The sequence below is a fragment of the Dermacentor variabilis genome, chromosome 6 (genome assembly GCF_050947875.1).
Source record: "Dermacentor variabilis isolate Ectoservices chromosome 6, ASM5094787v1, whole genome shotgun sequence".
In the NCBI taxonomy this organism is placed as follows: Eukaryota; Metazoa; Arthropoda; class Arachnida; order Ixodida; family Ixodidae; genus Dermacentor; species Dermacentor variabilis.
The window spans coordinates 165376960-165391892 of NC_134573.1; the positions used below are offsets into that span (position 1 = coordinate 165376960).

At 43.3% G+C, this 14933-nt stretch overlaps 1 protein-coding gene across 1 annotated transcript in view; it reads left to right on the top strand.

Annotated features, from left to right (window-relative positions):
• LOC142585670 (uncharacterized) overlaps window positions 1-14933 on the top strand; it is a 33805-nt gene that overhangs the window by 364 nt on the left and 18508 nt on the right. Inside the window, exons 2-11 of the mRNA XM_075696606.1 lie at window positions 126-188; window positions 977-1088; window positions 2176-2264; window positions 2558-2668; window positions 3362-3538; window positions 3779-3868; window positions 4967-4999; window positions 6721-6774; window positions 13218-13280; window positions 14805-14916. Of these exons, the coding sequence (XP_075552721.1) occupies window positions 138-188; window positions 977-1088; window positions 2176-2264; window positions 2558-2668; window positions 3362-3538; window positions 3779-3868; window positions 4967-4999; window positions 6721-6774; window positions 13218-13280; window positions 14805-14916 (892 nt within the window). The 5' untranslated portion in view covers window positions 126-137. The remainder of the gene's footprint in view (window positions 1-125; window positions 189-976; window positions 1089-2175; window positions 2265-2557; window positions 2669-3361; window positions 3539-3778; window positions 3869-4966; window positions 5000-6720; window positions 6775-13217; window positions 13281-14804; window positions 14917-14933) is intronic.

The window sequence follows — 14933 nt, forward strand, 5'->3', positions numbered from 1 at the left end:
ATCGGACAGCGAGTCGGCATTCGTATATATTCCTTGCAGTAAAAGTGCCTTCATAACACATAGCCAGTAGAAACACTATTTTTCGCGTAAACTTGAAGATACGTTTACATTTGTATTACTCGCAGGAACATCCTGACATGTGCGACGCCTCTTCGAAGGAAGCAGCCGCTGTCGCTATCGTTTGCATGGTAAGCCGTTTTAGAGTTGCAGTACAGAGAAGTACGCCTTGATTTTAAAATCATAACCAAAACTATCTCTCGCTTACCGCTATTCCGTTCTAGCTCAAATTTCGCATAAAGATAGCATTTTGTGGTCCGATCGTTCCGTATTACACTTTGTACGGTCATTTGCCTAGTTTGTCAAGAAAAAGAATGTGAATTTGCTTTTTTTCCGTGCCTCTGATGATGTCCACATCGCATTCCCAGGTAGAGGGAACCTACCTCGAAGACCTTGCTTTTCCTTAAAACAAACTTGACAAGGTGACGTCATAGCCACCATGTATTGGAAATCACTTACAGCGAGAAACTTAGATGAAGGCGAATTAAAATGTTATATAAGATAGCCTGGCATGAAGCAGTGCCAAGTATTAAAACAACGATTTGGACCATAAAATCTGAGCTTGTCGAGAAATTTGGCCGATGACAGAGCGGCGAGAAGCGCGAAATCTTTTCTTTTTTTAGCACTAATTTAAGGGAAAAGCTGGGTTTTCTGCATACAGGTTCAGTTAATCTGTGTATGCTCATGTTTCGCGAAGACGAATATGAGCCGAGGCTCTCAGCCGTTTCACTCCTGCATATCTAGGGCTACACCTTTATTTAGTGTGTGGTTTGCTGATTATTCGTCGAGTCATTTATGGCTGATTACTAAATTGTGGTCGCACAACCATGCCTGGAGTGATCTCCCACCCCCCACACATATGCATGTAGAGGACAAATGTTGCACCCAGCAGCTGGCAGATCGGTATCCTTTCTCGCAGTTCATCAATGCCTTCAACGTGGCCTACGTGCTGATGCCCGAGATAGAAGTGCAGCTCAGAAGGCAGTCCTGGTTCGCCTATGTTCCGGATGTACACGACTTGAGCAGCCTTGGTAAGCTGACGATTACGTAAGTTGCTGATTGGGTAGGTTGCTGAAGTCGTTTTGATGGAAGGCTTGACTTGAGATGTCCATAATTACCGGAGAAAACCAGTCTTTGCTGTCTTCATAACTAGTGCTGACGCGCCAAAAGACAAAGAAAGGAGAAACATTTACCTTAATTTGTTATCATTTCCCCACTAGCCTAGTTGCAGTTGTACTTTTTCTAGTCTTCACTCGTGCTGGCTCCTTCGAGTGCCTGGTAAGAATTTAAATATATTGTTGTGATAGATTTGTGGCCAGGTCCTCCTGTGGTGCAGGTGAACGCATATTGGAATCATAAATGTACAATTATTTGTGTAAGATGTACTACTGATGTTGCCTACTCGGTTACGTTGGCAAGCAAGATGGTACCTAACAACCCGCAAACATACCTGTCATGACGGTTTCGAAATCGGACCCCACTGGACTACTGCCATCACCGTAACTCGATGTTCGGCTAAGTAGTATATAAGGCTACTGACATGATATTCCCGACTCTTCATTTCTTGCACTAAATGAAGTCCCTAGATCTTGAAACCCTAGAGGAAATACAAGCAAGCCTCATAGTGCCCTTTAAATATTTACTATAATAATTTTTCTGTGAGGAAAAATTATCATCCACCTGAATTCACCATGAAGACACGAAGAATCCATACTAGTTTCCCAGTAAGCTCTCAGAAAGTTCTCAGAATGCTATATTCGGGTGGACGACAATATTTCTGTTCATGAACCTTACCTCACCCTGAGGGATTCCGTGGAACTGATTTCGTGGAATAGTCGTCCGTGTAGATTGGAGAATCATTCTTGTAAACAATGCAGTAGAGCGGCAAGCCGGGCTAGTTGGTGGAAGTTCATCTTGTGATACGGGGGGTTACTGCGCTATAAACACACGGACAACAGAAGTAGAAGTGGACAGGACGCGGGCGACCTGTCCACTTCTAGTTCTGTTGTCCGTGTGTTTGTAGCAGACAGCATTACAAGATGTAGACAATGATGGTGACGCAACTAGGTTATTGTTTTTTTTTGTTAATAAATGTTTTGTTTTTTTCATTCTTTGCAGTGGGCTCTCAAACGTCGAACTACACCATGCTGGGCCTGGCCGTAATAAGCATCATCTTTGACGCGTTCATATTTTTTGGCTCAATGCAAGTGAGTCCGGACAGTGAAGTCCACATGACTGTAACGCACAGGGAAATGTTTGCTACAATGTTTTTATTAGTGATATGTCTGCCATCATGCTTTTCACTGAGCCGCACAATACCAAAAATAAAGCACTTATGCCTTAGCCGCCCGTCCGTCCGTCCGTGCGTGCGTGCGTGCGTGTGTATTTGTCGGTTTGTCTTTTATTTGTTCGTTTGTTTGTTTGTCGCGCCAACTAAACTTCCGTTTCATCATCCTGGGTCTTCCTGATGGCTTACAAACCTTCATGCGTGTATGCGCAGGGCATCCCTGAACTACTGGATTCTGGATGCGTATGGCACTACTGCGACCTCGGAGCCGATTTCGTTGTCGGCATGGCTTCGGCCAATTACACTAGACCCCGGGTCATCCGCGTAAGCCCTCATTGTGTGCCCACGTAATTTTGCTCGCTATAGCGCGTTACCTAGTGTTTGAAATCATTCGTGAAGCATCTAGTTCGTCATATATGCCTCCGAGATGTGCGCACATCTTGCGTTTCACTCTCCATGGCAAGTTATACTGAGTGTTTGCATTAGTTCGTGTTATCCTTGTCCGAAGCATCTTGATTGTGCATGTCTGACCCCCAAAAAATATAGTAAGAAAGAAAGAGTGGAAAAAAACATGGAAGTTCGCACCGAAATCTCGGATGCAATAGCCGTCATTCGCTTTAGCGCGCGCAAGACCGCCTGGCAATACCGCGCCGCAGCCAACAGAAGTATTGTTTAGACACATAGTATCTCCTTATACGTAGTTATCTGCGCCTCGTTAGCGCTTCTTCGCCAACAAGCGCCTGAAGTGGCTATTGATGAGTGAGAGCGTGTAGATGATGATGATGATGATACTACTACTACTACTACTACTGATAATAATAATAAGGCTATTACGCTAAGCTACGAAGAAACAGATGAGCGGCCCCGCACGCAAGGAAGACCTGAGCTTTCTATCGCAAGTCCTTTCAGCGCAAGTTGTGTGAGAAGAGCCTCTTTCTTTTTCTCTTACCTTTTCTTTGTTGGTTCGTTAGTTCTATTGTCGGTCATACAGAAGGACCACCTAAATTGATTACGCAGAAAAGAACAGAGTACGTCCCGAGCAACCTGCACGTATCCGACGACGTAAGCCTGACATCACGTGCCCCAACTCTCGCTAATGCCAACATCACGGATAACGACGAGACAAGCCCTGGCTACACAGCAGCCGACAGCAGCCGACAGGTCTTCACAGCGGCGAACAATCAGCATGACCGGGTCGGTACGACTTCGGAGGGGGGGGGGGGGGGGCACTTCGCATTATTCTGGAAAAAGAACAGAGGGGAGGGGGGTGAACAAGCTCTCAAATTCTTTCCGGCTGATCTCATTTTCCTGTATATATATATATATCGGCGAGAGAGAAAGAACAGAAAATTTGAAAGAAAAAAGAAACGAGAAAATTATCCGCAAGCATAGTTATAGTTAGGTCTCATAAGCGTTCTATTTTCTGCATCACAGGGGCTACTCCGAAAAGACACCATCTACGACGAATCAGCACGGCCATTATCTAAAACTCAGACAGCAGAAGACGAGGAAAAAACGAGGGAGGTGAGACTCCAGTTCTAAATTCAAGAAGCAAGAGCACAGAAATGGTTACAGACATGTAGCCTCTGCAGCCAATTCAAGCCACCATCTTCTCACTATATTTCAAATCATGTTTAAATACATTTTCGTTTTTAAATGCCATAAAGGGGGAGGGGGCATGCACAGCTTGAAGGTGCAAAAATATAAATGTTGCATGAGATTAAAAACAATTCTACGCGCAGCTTTCAGCAAATTACTCAATAAAAATTGACTTCATTTAATTTCCAACATCTGCGTTGGATCAGTATAATTTCATGTAGTTTGAATAGACAAAAAAGAACTGTATTGGTATTTAACTCTTTTAATGGCATTGAGAGGCACACTCGTAACACTGTTACTCCTTGCAACAACATCAAATTGTTTCGGTTTCTCATATGCACTCCAGAAATACATGTGCTTGAGTAAGCATTGGTGCCTTGGGTGACAATCAGAGTTCTTAAAATATAACACGCAAGCAAAAACAGAAGCATACAGATCCGCAGCTACGGCTCGTTAAAGAGGTGTCTGTCGTTACTAGCAATTTATCACAAATATAGAACTATATTCTTCGCGCAACACTGAATTTAAAAAGAAAAGCCCAGGGTGACGTAAGCAGAACGTTGCCTCGAGGGGTGCGGTTTCGCGCTCGCTGCAGCCGCCCTGTTTCGGTTTCGTGCGCTATGATAGCCGAATTTCGTTGTGCCACAATTCCGCGGGTAATCGAATTTTTCTAGATCAGAAAGTCTATATGGCTTGTATGGAGAGCTCGTTTCAATTTCCCCATTACGGTGAGCCCGCTGAAGCCAATAGTTTAAAAGATAATTGATATATTTTTGTTGATTAGCTACTAATTGCATGTATCGCCCCTCACCTCACGGTCGCTACCACTGACGGCAAGCCTCCGAAGGAATCGCCCCTTTATTTCAAAACGGCTATTTTAAGTATTCCTTAAGGTCTTCGTCGAAACATCCTGCATGGCATACTTTTGTGACGTACAAAATATGTTATGTTGGTCTTGTTTCTTCTCGCGAACATTTTAAGTTGAAAAGCAGTGCTAACCAAGGTACACCTTTCTTCTTGCAGGAAACCTTGGTCAGCGCTTTCCTGAAGCCACCCGTAAGAATCTTTATTGCTCGACTGTTATGTAAACGCCGCGCATCGCCGGCCGGTAACGCAAAGTCAATATGAAACAAAGGAAAACGGCAACCGTGGCAATTACTGAACGTTTCTGTTCCCCACATGGAAGTAGAGCGTCTGCCCGTTTCATATTCACTTATCGCTAATAGTAGTACGCCAAGTCTATGTGCACGTAGTGTTTTCCGGGCAATGTTTTCTTGATGTCGCATGCGTCTGCTGCAGATATATATATATATATATATATATATATATATATATATATATATATATATATATATATATATATATATAAGGAGAGAGAGAGAGAGAAGAAAGATACAGAAAGAAAGAAAGAAAGAAAGCAGCGACTTATCTTTCCTCGCTACTATGCTGCCGGTGCCATCCATTTGCAGCTACATATTCCCCACGTAACAATGCCAGCGACTAAAGTCATCGAAACGTTGGCACCTGATTGAGGCTTCCCGGTTCGTCTATTCCATCATGGTTCCTTTGAGTGCTTGTCCATGTTCAAGTGCCGTTTAAGCAACTTTAGAAACGTAGCAACGCTACATACAAGAATCAGCCGCCTTAATATCCTCGACTTCCGCAGGAACCCTCAGCAAAAAATTTGCCGAGTGTGTGTTGTGCGTATGCGGTGCGTGGTTATGTTATTATCGTTGCGTGTTGCATTCAACCATCAAGTTTTGGCGCTCATCGTGTTTCTCAAGAAAATAATAATGAACGCGCTGCACCGCCTCCTGCAAGTGCCACTCTATATAGGAAGACTCTCGTCGCATACGTATTCCTCGAGATAGAACGAGCTGTGAAACTGAGTCGCTCCAATTAAGTTAATTTTCGATACATCTTGGAAGAGAGAAAAAGGTCATTTGCTTCCGCGTGAAATTTGCGAAAGCATCGTGGCTTTGAAAGCTTACACTGTAGAAGCTGCAGAACTCTATAGTGAGCAACCTAGACCAAGAAAGTCATTTTTACCGCTAAAGAAGGTCAGAAAAAACGCAAAATACGAAAAGCAGGTGGCGATCCTATACCTCGAAGTTCCCGCACCATCTCACAGTGACGTCATGGGCACTGACGTCATGGGCTCTGACGACATCCGTTCGGGCGCAAGCATTCTAGAGCTATACTTCACTCGGAAATCTGTCCGCCTGTCTGTAATGCGTGACACGATGCTAGGCATGGGGTATGCATGGTATGGGGTATGCATGGGGCCCTATAGGGGTATATATGAATATGACTACGTATGACTACTGAGATTTATGATGATGACTATATACATATGAGCGACTGGAAAGAATGCTTGCGCACTTTCTGAAAACTCACATTAGGGAATTTTCGCAGTAAATTGTTATTGATAAAAGTATACTGCATTGTACTGAAATGGAGTGAAAGATTGAAGTTTAGAAGTTTCGAGAAAGTTTGCTGAGCCACTACGGCCCAAATGCGAAAAGATACTTTGAAATCCGTGACGTCACGCTCACGTACGAGCGCTGAGGTTTCGGTGCGAATTTCAAAATGTGAAACTACTCTCTTAACTTTCTGTTTTAATAATGAACCCTTACCGCGACTTTAAGGAAAGTATAGCTTTTAATAATACAACTTACCAATAACAACTGATCTAGTTTTTTTTTTAAATCTTTAGTGCCCTTTGAAATCTTACAAATCAATCTGCTCACGTACATCCTCACCTTCTTCTGTCGCAGACGGTGCGGCAGTTTCTTCACTTCGGTTACGTCATAATGCGGGCCGTCGTTAAGGTGAGAAAAACCTGTGCGTATTACCAGCTTTGAAAGTTGAGAAACGAGCAGTTCTCCCGACTGGCCCCGCCATGCTGTACTTCTTTAGGCCTTGGTTTGAAGCTTTTACATAGATTCGTTAGGGTAAACATCGGCCAAATATTTAAGTGTGCTTCCGTTACAATTATGTAGGAACAAATTTGACATTAAGTATACCACACAAAGCATTAAATCCACAATTTCTGCGCCTCAATTAAGTCACCGATATGTCTTTCACTGTTTACAAGGTCTAGTGCCTGGAAAAAAAGGACAAATATGGCTGTGATGGATGCAGCGACACGTTATACGTTCGACGCTGTACGCAAAATTTTCAAATGTTGCGACTGTGGGGGTATAACACTTTTTTTTTAAATCCACATGCTTCCTTTAGCTATGCCACCTATGTGCGCTGAAGAGTGTGGATTGTGTGTGTAACTGTTTGTTTAACATGGTGTACAGCTCAGTGGCAAAAAGTTACGCCCTAAAACAACAGGAACGCGGTTTATATTAAGGTCACACTAATAGGAAACAATAAATCAGTCTAGACTCGCCCCCTCCCCCCAAAAAAGTTATTTAATAATTCTATTTTCGTTAATTCTGAGTTACAGCTTGCTTAACAAAAGATCATGTGATTGTCAAATTTTCATTTTCTTTTTAATACCGCACAGAAAGTTCCGCTCCAGTACGTCAGTGTGACGTCACGGATTTCAACATATTTTCTTTTTTCGCAGTTGGGCCGTTGTGGCAATGCGAAATTTCTTGCAGCTTGCTAAGCTCAATGTTTGGGTCCATTAGAATACAACGTAGTGCACCTTTACCGAAGAAAAAATTAATCAGGCCCTAGCATATGCTGTTGAAATCCATGACGTCATAGCAGCGAGCTGGTGCAGGAACTCAAACGTTGCGTTGCCACCTGTCCATCATTTGTGCTTCTTTTCTTGCTTATACCAAGCCTCATCTCTTGGCAGCAGTGGCTTGTTTTGTTTGTTTGTTTGTTTGTTTGTTTTTATTGCAGAAGGGTAATTTACTCACAAAACTCAGCTATTATTATTATTATTATTATTATTATTATTATTATTATTATTATTATTATTATTATTATTATTATTATTATTATTATTATTATTTTTTTTTTTTTTTTTATTATTATTATTATTATTATTTTACATTACGGTCCCTTTACAGACGTTCTGCAAGAAGCTGACTATACGCGGTGATCATGTTTAACTTTGACGGAATTTTTTAAAATCGCCTGTGGCAGTTAGCATAATTCTTGTACCTGAAATGGATTATTCGAAGAGGTGGACATTACTAGCACGAAAAACGAAACACATATTACTCTAATTAACAACAACTCACTAATTCACTTCGCAGTTAATTACTTTATGGCAATACTGTAATTACTACTGTAATTACTGCAATTACGAATTACTGTAATTTTCGAATTGTAGCCGAGGCAAGCTCGCAAAACGTATTTGCTTGAAATAAATTTGCAGGGCGAGACTAATTTTGAGATATTATATCCCAAAGTGGGGGGGGGGGGGGGGGGGGTGCGACAAAATACACGGGCATGCCAGTTACTTTCGTGCTTCTGTGCATAAAAGAGCCGTTTTGTTAAAAAGTACGCGCAACAACAGCGCATTTTTACGCCGAGTTCGATGGCGCATATCTCTCAACTGGTATCATTCTGGAGATTAATTCCAAGGGGATGTGCCTTTTAAACTGACCGGCTAGAATTTGTAAATTTCCATGTGTGCCACAATGCGATTAAGTAAAAAGTTAATTAGGGATTCTTTTTAATTAGTTGAATATGTGTTTAGATTTCACATGCAAGTAATGTCCGCCTTCCTTAAATATCCAGTTCGAGGACCAGAATTAACTTATCTGCAACAGCTGATTTCTTAAAAAAAATTCCGTGAAATTTAAAAATGACCGCCCCGTATAGTAGATCCACGTGCTCGAACGCAAAGGCCCTTTCATTGCAGAATGTGCTTCTTTTTTTTTTTTCATCTAAATGCAGCGATGAGCCTGAATCGCCATTTGCGTTCGGCAATCGCACCATTTGAGATTCTACATAAACGGAGTGCTATAGAAATCAGCACGTGCTTACGCGGGTTTGAAACTTTAGAGGTGTACCAGTCGTCGCACTTCGTGCAGTATAAACAAATCGATTATTACGATACGCTTCCTACGCCGATATGCTATATGCTGACGCTGACATGACAGATAGCCATTTCCTTGTTGTTCATGGCAGAGCTTTACGGCTCCTGCAGCTCTCAGATAAGTCGTAAAGATGGTGAGATAATTTCTTTATAATGGGAAATGAGTGTATTGTTATTCATTTCAAGGGTATTTTCAGGAGTGGTGTCATAAAGAACGACAGACTTGAGTACAAGTGGCCCTTCGAGAATGCAAAGCAACTTGCACAGCCACGTCGACCACGTGACAGCAGCCGTGGCGTCACCAGCTCTAAGTGACGTCACTTTATGATTGCATTAATTTTAGAAACAAAATAGGCTCATGTTCAAACTGTAATAAAACGAGCCACATTTTATTTTTAGATACGAATATTGATTGACTACTGAAGCGCTATAGCGACGCGCTTTACCCAGGTTAATTCCAACTGTTTTTCTTCCTTCTTTTTTCCAGTGTCAGAAGCTGGGAATAATTGTCTTAATAAGCCGCAGGATGAAGGATCAATCCTCACCAGATACTCCGGATAAGCACACTGGTTGAATATGTTGTGCTTGAACTTTTTCTACTTATATGATTGACCTGTGTTTTCACTGCTAATACATTGCTATTATAGTCTACCTGACGGCCTGCCTCCCCTAACTGAGGCAGTGTTGGGCTCGATGCTTGCGCAAATTCGTTGCTTCCACTCGATTGGAGCACCTGGATTCCAGCTGCGCAGTCGTATTCTAGATCTGCTGGTTCTGTCTTAACTTTAAACACCCATGACGCCAGCGGCCTCAGAGCTCTTTCTGCAAGTCGAGGCATGAGATGTGCGCACTGCGTCAGCATCACGGTACACGATCGTTTTACTATACGAGTAGATGTTTACGCGACAACCCGGCTTCTCACAATACGGGAGCGTGAATACGTGCGTGATACCTACGTGACCACGAATACTTTGTAACGCGCAGATTTATGCTGTCTATACCGTACAGTGCGGCGTGAAGAACTGTCGCTGTTGCTGAGCATTGTACGCTTACGTGTGCAAACTCGTGCATCAAAAACAATAACCCTTCAGATACTGCAGCGTGTGCTTCTGGCTTCTGCGTATTGGACACGTCGTTTTAGTCAACGCACATGATCGGCGATGGGCGTCGCCCTATAGTGTTCACAAAGCCGGAGTTTTGTTAATGAAGCCCTTTGTTTGCGTAATACACAGCCATTGTCGTTTTACACGACCACGAAGAACATTCTGGCAGCACCCCGAAACAAGTAGAATGTTTCATGAACGTTCGTGAAGGCAACATTAATGTAGCTCCACATGAAAGTATTAATTATAAGCAGTGAATAGAGCTAACTGCATTTCTCCTGAGATAAAAAAACAGCCCTTTTACTCTCAGAGTACGGTGAAATAACTATGATTAACGTTATTATTGTTATGATTATGTTTATATATGTGCAACCGTACATGTGGTGTGTTCCTGTGACTCCAATTTGTCCTTGAAGTAAATATTTATTAGACTTAGTGTGAGTTGTCCTTATCTCTACATTGGGGAAAGAAAAAAAATACTACATATGCATCCCTGTATGTACTATAATTGCTTTTTGTGGTTTGATTAACGAGGAATCGTTTAATAGAGCTAGAGACGTATTCTCGGACGATCACTTTCGGCGATACTATCGCCTTCGCGTGACGTATGACTCAACCAGCCAATCAGCTCATCCGGTTTTGCTCAACCAGCCAATCAGCGCGCGCATGATGGCCGAGGCGATAGCATGGCCAACAATGATCATCCCAAAATACATCCCCTGGTGTCACCGTGGCCTTTTATGACCATACTTTTTCTTATTCTTGTTCCTATTCTTGTTCTTCAGTGAAATGGCGCGACCCAACCTAGGGTATCGGCCATGAATCGGGCTGTGAAAAGACAGTTATCATTTTTTTAGGAAATTGGGGCATTCCAATTCCCTACATCGTCGCCGCCACCATCATAATCACTTTCTCCCTCTTCTTTTGTTGCCCTTTCCCACTACCCCAACCAGGCAGGAAAATTAGTTCAGGCCGACCTCTCAGCTATACTCTCCTAATAAATATCTGTTTCCCACAACTGGTGCCCGATGGTTGGGGTGATTGCCGTGTTGCACACTAGGCTAACCGTCTATTTTGGTGGTAGGTAGCTGTTACACCATGTTGTAGAAATAGAAAATGAGAATGATAAATGAAAGGCAGGAAGGTTAACCAGGACTGAGCCAGGTTGGCTAGGCCTGCACTCGGTGAAAGCAAAAAGGGAGCGCGAGGTTAACAGGAGTCTGCGACGAAAGTTTACATAAAGATGGAGAGAAACCTTTTAATGTGAGAAAAGCAGGACGGTCGGCCGGAGGAGTTTGTGTTCGAAGAATGAATAGCAACAATATCAGTCAGCAGTGAAAAGGAGAAAGACGACGGAATCCGAGTAGAACACGGCACGTGCCATTCGCAAAGAGAAGAAGAAGAGAAGCCTGACAAGCCCCTGTGTTTCGAAGGCCGTCGCTACAAGTTCTTCCCTGAGCGGAAGCCGCTTCGTAAGTTAATAGTTCTGTTACGCCTTCGATGCAGTACATGGAGCAGTCACTCGACCGACGCTGATGAAAATTGTAAATTAACGTTTTCGCGTCAGCCTTTTAGGTAACGCTGTGATCTCCCTTTGTCTCTGTGTGGCAATGCTATGTCGACTCGCAGATCCGGATGCCTCCTTTAGGCTATGCTAATTTTATATTTATAACCATACAGACTCAAGCGCAAGGTAAATGTGTGTTCACGAAACTGTACAGGGTGTTTTGTGTTAGCCGCAACAAATTTTTAAAATTGGGAAAATACAAATACCGGTAACGTTATGTTTACCATTCGAGTGTACAGATTGGTGGCCTCTAGATACAGAGCAATTTTCGCACTTACGTGCGTAATTAGCGAAGCTGTGGTAATTAACTTTCTAATTATCAACAATAGGTGGCTACACTGCAGCAAATGAGTACTTTGGGGCCCGTCCTCGACAGCACCTATCCCAACGATTAAATTATGAATAACAGATTTCATGTGGAAGCTACGCGAACAATTAGTTCCCGTTGGCAGGCTCCTGGAAACCGAAACTGGCTGGAAAAAGAGCGTCTGTGTCGTCGATGTCACCGGCCCCCCGCCTTTCGTCACGACTCCGAAGTCAACACCGGTCCGGCTCCGCGAGCAGCTTGCGTCTCTTTGCTGTCTGCGGCGTTGGCCTAGCGCTTCAATGCCGGCAATCCGCCAAATTTACTTCTTCATTCCGTTGGGCGCCACGCCCAACGCCATGCCATTTCAGGGCCCATCAACGACACAGGCGCTCCTTTTCCAGCCAGTTTCGGTTTCAAGGAGCCTGCCAACAGGAACTAATTGTTCGCGTAGCTTCCACATGAAATCTGTTGTTCATAATTTAATCGTTGGGATAGGTCCACCTAATGTTGATAATTAGAAAGTTAATTACCATAACTTTGCTAATTACACACGTAATTGCGGAAATTGCTCTGTATATAGAGGCTGCCTATCTGTACACAGTTCACGCTCATGAGCTGGGCTGCTCGAAGAGGCGGACATGCACAAAAATTTGAAATGCATAATCGACTAATTAACAAAAATTCACTAGCTAAGTTTTTAACTACTTACCTTACGGACCTCATTGCAATTTACAAGTTCTAGCCGTGTAGTTCGCAAGGCGGATCCATTTGGAACGAATCCTCAGGATGACACCAGTATCGAGATATTAATTCCCGAACATTGCGGGGAAACGCATAGGCGTTTCAGTTAATTTGTTAACAAAACGTCGTTTCATACATTGAAGCACACAAGTAACCACAAGTATGCCAACATGTATAGGGGAACTGTTTAAAAATTTATATGAATATGTGTATACCATCTCATGTTAAGATACCATGTGACTTTTACAGATTTAAATCAAACCTCCGCAAACTTCGCACTCGATGTAATCATTCCACTGGTTACCGTTTCTGACGATATTTTTTCATGTCATTAAGAATATTTTTTTTTTGTGTGTAAGCTAGCGACTCCAGCAATACGCTGTTTCTTGTACTTATGTATAGCTGCTGTGTATTTTAGTTTTCTAGTCTACTAACGGGACGTCTCCTCAGCAGTACGTCTGTCGACTCAGGGACCTCCCTCTGTATGTATGTATGTATAATCAACATTTGTAACCTTATGTGCAACAAACTGAAACTACTCGCAGGAGCTCCCTGACATGTGCCTTGTCTCCTCGAGGGAGGCCATCGCCATCGTTGTCGCATGCCTGGTAAGCTAGTATATAAGACGACGTGACCACGAGTGTAGCCTGAATGTAACGCAAACAAAAATCTTGGGAAAACTTCGCGTCGATTGTCTTTCTCATTCTCCACCTGTGCTTTGAAGATGTGAAAACGCTCCGGCAAGTGAAAGCGTCCTTCGCTAGGCGAATTTCCCGTGTCGGAGTCTTTCACAAAGTATATCGCGAGGGCAGTTTGTCTCAGCTCAAAAATGCTTTCGTAGGCTTCGCGGGACACGTCTTCCATCGAAATTACGCACTATGTGGCCACCACGCTTCGCGATTTACGCAAAGGCTGAACTACGGTACGAACAGAGCGAGAGGTCTTCAGGTGGAGCTACGATTGATTGATTGATTGATTGATTGATTGATTGATTGATTGATTGATTGATTGATTGATTGATTGATTGATTGATTGATTGATTGATTGATTGATTGATTGATTGATTGATTGATGCGACACTGTGGTTATGCAAAACGCCACAGTTTAGAGCTATGGCTTAATTGTGAAGTGTTCTTGCATTTCGCCCCCATCTAAATGCGGCCGACGCGGCCAGGAGTCGAAACCACGACTTCGTGCTCGAGTCGCAGAACGTAATACACTGGACAGGATAATACCTGAGCGGCTGCTTTCAATGACGCGAATGGCATAATGTGAGACACCTGACCAGACGCAGTGTAGCATTTCGTTGACATGGAATGAGTACGGCATGTCGGTTTGATCGTGGCTTTAGATATATCGTGCATGACCTCATCACGAATTTTGGCAGACCATTTGTCGGATAAAGCCATGAGATGTCCTTCCTGTGCGGCAGTAGCTTTTAAGAATTGCCAAACGCGAGCTTGATGAAATCTGCACGCTTGAAGACAAAGCTAACCTCACGCGAATCATATCTCTGGCGCACTTTCAATGGCACGACGCTGCTGATCACTCGTGTAAACGCACATCGCTTGAAAGTACTTATACTTTGTTCCACACATAGCAGTCAACGATGTGGAGGCTAGAGAGGCTTCTTGCAGTGGCTTCGTTCGCACTTGGATATAGTTCGATGTCTTTTGACCGCAAATGTGGGCAATTGTTCTTATATAGGCTCAGTATTCAATGAAAGAAGTTCTAATCCTTAGAAACAAACACACTGTGGTATACGGCTATCTAATGCGCTGTTTTGGATCATTTTTATTTTTGTTGTTCTTTTCGGGTTTTTTATTTGCAACCCGTCGCGAGGAGCCTTATGTGGATGCTCGCACGAGCGAACGCTATTGGTGCGCAGCGAAGCATGGATGGAGGCGTGGAGTAATAAGCTTTTTGACCGAACTTCTTGCCTAGCTTCCACAGCGTTGACTGCTATGTATGCAACGCATTATGGTCTTTTGGAACAGAATCTTTAGTAATCGCCTGTATCGTCGCTTCATTACCGCAGGTGAGCGGCATTTGTCGTCGATTCTCGGATGTCCACAGCGGTTACATATATACAGCAAAAATGTTTAGTTCGCAACTCGTGTCCTGTGACGCAGTTTATCAACGCCTTCAACGTGACCTACGTGCTGAAGCCGGAGATAAGGCGACAACTCAGCCGGCAGGCCTGGTTCGCCTATGTTCCCGATGTACACGACGTGAGCAAGTTTGGTGAGCGACCGTTCAAC